Genomic DNA, 7,982 nt, shown 5'->3' on the forward strand with positions numbered 1-7,982 from the left:
TAGACTGTAATTGTGTAGTTGTTTGCATGGGATTTAGGTAACAAGCAAGATATGGATCAGAGATTGCTTGGTCAATAACATGCTCATGGACGCCAACACGTGTTTGAGTTGGCATGTATCGACATCCTACCAAGTCTATCAATCCCATACTTATGTGATGCATATCAGTTTGCATGTCCTGTGTAATCACCACTATGAAAGAGTGATTGTTAGCAAGGTGACATGCCTCACTTACTCTTGATGACCGCTTTCCCTTTACAAGAGCAATGGACTGCACGCTTTGGGGATCAATCTCTTTACATCTTTGTAATTTTCCCTGTGATGCTTATAATGTCTTTGAGTGGTTTTTAGATTCGAGTTTTTCGGTGATTGGATTGAGACCTAGCAATCCTCGGACTCGGAGTTGTCATGCTCATTTCATACTCACTAGTGAATATTTTCTGCCTCCAAGCCTATATTTTCCTCTATCCTAATCTTAAACCCTATCTGAAATATATAAATTTATGAGTTTTTTCCTATGTAGTATTTCTTTAAAAAGAAATTTCTACGGATTTGTAAATATCAAGATAGTAGAACAGTTTTTCTAAACAATAAAATTAAAATATATATATGTATGTATCAAACCCCAATATTAGCTCTAGCACAACTATGTTCAAGGATTTTTAGGATTTTTGGTGTGGTTCTGTGTGATTTTTCTCCGATCACTATGTGAAAAAGGCTCATATTTGACGGTCTTAGCCCGTCAAATTTTGAGAAATTTGACGGACCCTCCTGTCAAATATGCCCGTCAAATATTCTCTTGTAGAATTTTTTTTTTGACGGCCCTGGACTATCAAAAACTATTGGAGAATGGAATTAAAAAAAACAAAAAAAAATCCATAGAGTATGACCGTCAAATTTGGAGGTTTAACAAACAATATCACGGTCCTCTAATTCACCAATCACAATGAACGAAATAATATATAAAAAATTCAGAAAAAGAAAAAAAAAAAAAAAAATCATAAAACAAGCTCCAAACTAAACTAAATAACCCAAAATTAATATACATGTAAACCTATTTATTAAGATCGAAAATTCTGTCGAAACTACAAATAACTGACAATAAAGCAGTATATGATATATATATACAGCTATTTATGTCACACTCCTGATTTAATTTAGAACACAAAACACAAACAATTGAAGAAGCAATAATAGATTCTAAGAGATACCTAAGAGAAAGCCTAAGAAGTAACTTTATAGACAAACTGTAAGAGAACCAACTCTCCTCAATACTATATGTCTAAATCCATGGACATTAGGAATTCCATTAGTGACAGATGACCCCACCTGCCACACTTGATTCACCGTCGCCCCCGCCATGTTCTTCGGCAACACCACCGTAGCATATAGCCTCATCACACCATCTACGTACTCCGCTTCCATTTCGGGCACATCGAACGCTATCTTCGACCGTTCGATGTTCTTGTAAGAGGTCACATTGAAGGTTTTCACTGTCATGGATCCATCATCTTGTTTATAGGCAATCAGAGAATCATCACTCATAAACAATCAACTTAAAGGAAATTTTAAGCATTTCGACAAAACATTCACCAGTCTTTCTCACACTACCTCTTCTCATGACAAGTAAAACAAACTCCTCAGAAGATGCGAACAGGCTTTACCATGGAACTCTTCAGGTACAAGCACCTCACCTGATTTCCAAGCACACCCAGAATCATCGAATCAATTATTGATATTTTAGTATAAAGTGATTTCAACTTCTTCTCATGTTCTATAAAAGGAACCAAGTGCACAACTGAGCACATAATAAAAAGAGTAAAACAAAAGGATCTTCCAGAGTAAAAGTGGGAGCTTATATTTGGAGGGGAAAGCTCACTTCAACACAATCTCCTGCCTTGGCTACAATTCTTTTGATCAACACATCAAAACCATTTTCCTGCACAAAGTAACTGAATGATGTCATTTCAAAGGGCTTTATCACATATATCGCACGAATAAGGCTGCATAGTAAAGTTGCATATTGTACCTGCATAGTAAAGTTGCATATAGTAAAGTAACTGAACAGAATTCTAACACAGTCAATGTCTGTAGAAGCCCACTTTGTGGCTGCTTTCACATTAGAACCCAAATAGCCATTTTTCCCAGGTTGACCCTTCTATAAATGCCCTTGATTCTCACTTAATGGTTAGATTTGAACTGGAGAGATGGTGCTGGTTCTGGTAACAAATGAGGTGAACCCTACCAATATACCAAAAAATAAAAAAGGTTAAGCCTAGTGTGCAAAAATCTTAGCCCACATTTCTTTGGGGAAGCTGGGAAGGGGTGGTCAGTAGCAGTTACAACACCTATAATTTATCCAATCAACCACATGGACCCTAGTTAATGGTCAACAATAAAATGAAAATTCTGGGCAGTTGCCAATTCTGCAAAATGTAACCAAAGGGGTGAAGGAAAAATCCCTCAAATCGGTTAAAAATCAACAAAGGCCAAACACAATAGATTTATTTAAAATTGGAACAAAAAAAAAAAACAATTGAACAGGAAATATTGAATTAATTGTGTAAGTTTGTTAGAAACAGAACAAGGGCCGATAGAAATAACTATGTAAGCTCGTCAAATCGATCATACAAGCTAAGTAGAAAATATATGTAATCAGACATTGTAGATCAACAACAATGGGAGATATTATAAGCCAATACACCATGAAAAGATTTATATGGCAAATAAATTGGTGAAAATTCAAATACCCAATATGAAAAATAGAACATAATTCAATTAAAGATGACAATGTGAAATAGAATAAACAGGTATGATGTAATCTTGACTAACCTGGTGCAATATAACCACATGAACCTGTGATCGCAGACATGGATTTAGGCCCAATGCTGATCACATCAACCACTTTGGAAACCCCCAAAATCTGCCACTTGTGCACTGAACTCTCTGTCCAACAAAACATTATTTGATTTCACGTTTTGATGAACAATTGGAGGCACGCAATCATGATGCAAGTTGGATAACCCGTCCTTTACTACTATGAAGCAAATCACCCAAGCTTCTACTCGGCTACTAATTCCAAGAGAGAGAGTTCAATGACATTCTCATGTACCTTGTAACCCTACGATACATGGATGCACCCCTAGAAAAAACCACTGCTTTTTCTGAAAATTACAAGAAGACAAACATGTAAGTTAGAAAAACATCAATACAATCAATCACTAAGTTAATTTCAACTGTAATTAATGTTGCTGCCATTGTACCCACCAGAGTATACTCTGGTGGAGAATGTTGATCAAGTAAAGGATGGTGGCCACAATTTTACTCATTAAGAACATATTGTTTCTGGTCAGATCAGACACTCACTAACACTAGACAATGTCTAAGCACCTTCTATTTGGACATGTATCCTTAATATGTGACCCTGAAATGAGATGCGACCATGCACTTAAACTCATGAATGTATAACTAAAATGGAATATCAAGTTTGATACTAGTCTGTAACTTGAGGTGTTGAACAAGCACGACTTTGTTCAACTCAGACTTACCCAATGAATCTTGAAGTAAATGTGTCAACTTGGAGTTCCTGAAAAATCCCCAAGATCGAGGCACATGGTACCTAATAAGGTGAACATTAATTTGAAAAAGGTTATAGTAAGAAATCATTGATGGATTGAGGCACGTTCTATTACTAAAGTTTTCTTATAAGAGTCATTACCATCATTGAGTTGGGTTGGCCACAACCAACTTGACAATTTGGAGGTCGGAATGTCCCAGAATAGCTACACCTCTACTTCACACAACTAAAATTCAAACACATACATGCAAGTAGAAACCATTCAAGAAATTCAAAACAAAAGAAGAGATTACAAGCAACCGCCATGAATGATGAAGGGCTATAAACATTCAAAAGAAGGGATTCCAAGCAGGAACAAATAAGGCTCACCTACTACCACTAATGATGAAATTCTTCCGTTTCTTTGAAAAGACAACAGCTCCAACAGTTCCCATAATCTCACCTGTAATCCATAGAAGATAATAAACATGAGAAATCAATTTAAAAAGGGAACAAGTTTCACCTATATGGTCATCACTCCAGCTGAACAAGTTGCTCCCCTCCTATCTCTTATTCTTCTTGAAAATAAGGCTTTTTTTTTTTTTTTCCTGCTTTTTGAAACGATAGCCTTGATCTTCTGCCCAATCTAGCAAATAAATAAATACAAAGTCTTCTAATTCCTAACCTTAGGTTTCAGATGCTTGAACTGAATGCAAGCAATTAGTTTAGAACCTTAATGTAAGCACAGAAAAATGCATGAGAAAAATAACAATGAAATTTTCTGACAACTATGCACTACTATCAAGAAACAGGGGATGTAAAGGGAGAAGGAATGCAACTCAAGCCACAACACAAACTGTTTCCTGAAATTTGATTTTTCTTTTAATAGGGTATAATAATAACACATACTTTAAAGAGAAAATGGGTTTTAGTCAACTAAAACCTCCCCCATAACGTGGTCACACCGATCAGTGTCAGATCTTGATCATGGCCATGCACACGACATATGTGTATTAGACACAACGGAGATGAATCTTACATTGATAAATCCATGGCGCATTGTTAAATAGTCCACCTTTGTTATCGAACCGAAAAACTGCCTAAAGAAAGCAAACTGCCAATTTTGAGAGTAAAAAGTTTGAGAATTTTCTTAAGTCACTCCATGGGATCAACAAAACAAATAAGAATGAATCTTACAATCCAAGAGCCATGGTGATGACACTGATCGGTGTGACCATGTTATGGATCACACAAAATATGGATTTGAGATATGGGTATAGGTTAAAATGTTAGAAGGTTTGCTTACTTTTGCTTGTCCAAGAGCCATGGTGATGACACTGTAGAGAACGTGGAAAACGGCAAGGACGAAGATAAATGTGTAATTGATGCACCCCTCACTGTGAAACCAATGGGACTTTGTTCTAACACGAACGACAAACAATCATAAGTTAGTGCTAGAAAAAGAAAAAAAGAACATATGAGATTATAATAATCAAATTGTAATATGGTTGCATATATGAAATTAAACTAAATGATACAGACCCTATCGAATATCTAATCAACACTCAAACTAGAAATTGGACACCAATTAAAATAGAAATTGGAAGTTTGCATTCTGAAAATAAAAGTATTAAACAGCTCAGATTTACTAACAGGGCACTATTAGGTATTACAACAGTTTAGGAGGAGTTTTGTTTCCTAAGAAAGTGCCCTGAAGTAGAATCAGATAGAACCATTTAAGATAAGTGATGAGTTGTATTCTAAAAACAATGTTATATAATACCTTGGAATTCATAAGTTCCAATAGAGGACAACAGAAAAATACTAATGATGTTTGTCACTAGCATAGTCATATTGTAGGCAACTAGGGAACCCAAAATCAAGATTATAAGCAAAATAGAAAAAGCTTACAATAGCGTGATCCTTGCCAAAAGCAATTACACAGATGTACAAGCTCTCACACACGCACATACACGTGAGCACTTGTGTAGAATTCATGGAAGAAGAGGCATTAAGCTCCCCTCTTTACTATTAGAGTTTGGTAGAATATTCAAGTATATGCACCTATAGATTCCAATGTTTACAAGTTGGGTCATGTTGAAAAAGTTGAAATCGTTTGCATTTTGAGCGGTCTCATATTATTATTGATTATTTTCAGGAAGAGAGAACTAAGAGTCATAAGATAGATCAACTAGAAAGTGATAGAAGGTGCTTTTCTTTACAAGTTCAAATGTTATCATCCTATTTAAATGTCTAAAAGAAACAGAGTTATTGGAAACTGAAATAAAAAACATCTGCATGCACCAAATAATTTATAGAAACACATAATTGGGTTTAAATTGGTAATCCCATTACCATCATCATTAGGTGAGTTAAAAATGAAAACTTGCAAAATCAAAGAATTGTATCTCATGCAATACATGCCCCGATTACATCACAATCGTAATTAGAAGGAACATGCAGATTGAAAATTCTAAACGAACAACACTATTATAAAAGAATGTGGATTGAGATAGTTAAAAAAATCAATCTCAATATACTTTATTGAAGATTTGGTACTAAAGAAAATTCCAAATCTTTGATATAAGGTTTTGACGACGAATAAACCCCCCAGCTTTCTAAAGAATCTATGGAGAGAGACTTTGAGGAAAATCATGCTTTGAGCAGAATTCCCATTCCTTAATTATTGTAGCTCCATCCAGCACACTCACTCTCGAGGATTTTCAATGCCATAGAAGAGTCACTTCTAACTTAAATTAGCATGCAACTTTGATATTATTTGTGGGCATTTGGTTCAGATTTCCAACTTCACCAATAATTGATTTTAAAATCTGATGTCACTTTTGATTAGGATTATAAAAGCAATTATCTCATAATTAGAAATACATTAAGCTAAAATTACAAAATAATACAGCATCTGTTTCTTGCATTTGTAAAAATGTGTTTTTTCTACTTTTATGTGTCACAACTACAAAATCAAGTTCAGAAAATGAGATTTTAATTCTATAGTCTGAAATCAGCTTCTCAAAAATAGTACAAGAAGAAAACAAGATCTTGAATTCTGAATATCTATTTACATAATCTAATTCTAAATATTTTACCAGAAAATTACATGATTTGAACCAAATATAATCAGAATTTTCCCCCCAAACTACTGCTACACATTCAAGATGGAATCCAAAACACAAACATTCAATAAAAAAAAAACAATAATGCTGTAATTAAAACACCAAATCAATATTAAAAACCTACTTTAAAGATCAGATCTATGAATCACCATCATAAAAACGAAAAAAAAAATGAACCTTGATGAAGTCAGATGAGAGAGCTGGAGAGAGGTGGGATTGTGAGGGACGATGGACTGGATCAACAGATATGGCTTCAACTTAGCTTTGAGATATGAACATTGATCTTTGCTGTTTAGATTCACAGAAAAAATAAAAATCATAACCAAGTAAATAATGATTAATACCAATTCAGAGATCGAAAAGTTCGTGGAATGATAAACCCTAGATCTCATCTTCAATAAACTGAACAACATTATGAATCCACCAACCTAAGAAATCGAGAGATCACTTTAAGGCTCCAATTAACCCTAGATCTCATCTTCACTCCATCATTTTCAGTGTTGACAGATCGAGAAATCAGATACAGAGAGAGATCGATCAGATATAAAAAGAGATGTGATCGAGGAAGACAAAGAGAGAGAGAGAGAGATATTCTTACAATCAGTAGAGATTCTCGCGAACCAGTGAGAGAGTGAGAGAGGGGAAAAAAACGCAGGAAATTTCTCAAAATCGGGAGAGCTACTCACGAAGCAGAGAGAGAGAGAGGAAAAAACACGGAGAAATCAGAGCGAGAGAGTGAGAGAGAGGGGGAAAACGCATAAAAAACCAGAGTGAGAGAGACGGGAAAATATCTGCGCAAATTTTGTCTAAATTTCGTGGGCCCGTAGCCGTCAAAATTATTTTTTTAAAATTCGTCGGGCCGAGCCCAACAATTTTTTTCTTTAATTTTCATGATTTTCACGTAGTGGATAGTGTATGTCACGTAAATTCATGTATTGTGATTGATTTCTTAATTAATAATTTCTTGTTCATTCTTTTTTATTTTTATTTTGAACCCAATATTGTATGTTGTCAAGGTGAAATTCCATGTTTTGTCATTACAACTAGCTTAGAATTAAAATTTTGATAGCAATGTTGGGAGTCATTCATTCTTGCTAGTTGAGGATCAATAACTCATAGTTTGTGCCGGGCCAAGTTTAGAATATTCAAGCCTAAAACAAAACCCAATTTCTGCTTGGGCTCATGTGGACCGGGTTAGGGTTTGGCCTGTTTAGGCCCGATAGGGGTTTAGTCTTGGATTAGGATAGAGCCCACATCTTTAGGGTGGGGTTAGGACTGAGCCGAAGCTGAACCAAGCC

At 35.2% G+C, this 7,982-nt stretch overlaps 1 protein-coding gene across 12 annotated transcripts; it reads right to left on the minus strand.

Annotated features, from left to right (window-relative positions):
- Nucleotides 1–1,041: 1,041 nt before the first annotated feature.
- Nucleotides 1,042–7,453, minus strand: LOC147394832 (uncharacterized). Of its 12 annotated transcripts, none has more exons than XR_015181628.1 (9): nucleotides 7,283–7,453; nucleotides 7,113–7,162; nucleotides 6,862–6,972; nucleotides 3,947–4,019; nucleotides 3,719–3,803; nucleotides 3,549–3,619; nucleotides 2,833–3,164; nucleotides 1,612–1,694; nucleotides 1,042–1,493 (listed from the first exon to the last, which is right to left on the minus strand). XR_015181628.1 is itself a non-coding variant. In XM_086454449.1 (7 exons), exons 1-7 carry the CDS (start codon nucleotides 4,881–4,883, stop codon nucleotides 1,918–1,920), a joined length of 315 nt encoding a protein of 104 aa, XP_086310575.1. In that variant the 5' UTR covers nucleotides 4,884–5,100; the 3' UTR covers nucleotides 1,865–1,917. The 12 variants fall into 12 exon arrangements, 1 of the variants encoding a protein (XP_086310575.1); XR_015181627.1 differs by lacking the exon at nucleotides 7,283–7,453 and having other exon boundaries at nucleotides 2,833–2,946; nucleotides 3,113–3,164; nucleotides 7,113–7,275; XR_015181629.1 differs by lacking the exon at nucleotides 7,283–7,453 and having other exon boundaries at nucleotides 3,719–3,790; nucleotides 7,113–7,275.
- Nucleotides 7,454–7,982: the final 529 nt, after the last annotated feature.

The sequence above is a fragment of the Akebia trifoliata genome, chromosome 9, assembly GCF_017979445.1.
Source record: "Akebia trifoliata isolate Shusen 1 chromosome 9, ASM1797944v1, whole genome shotgun sequence".
NCBI lineage: Eukaryota > Viridiplantae > Streptophyta > Magnoliopsida > Ranunculales > Lardizabalaceae > Akebia > Akebia trifoliata.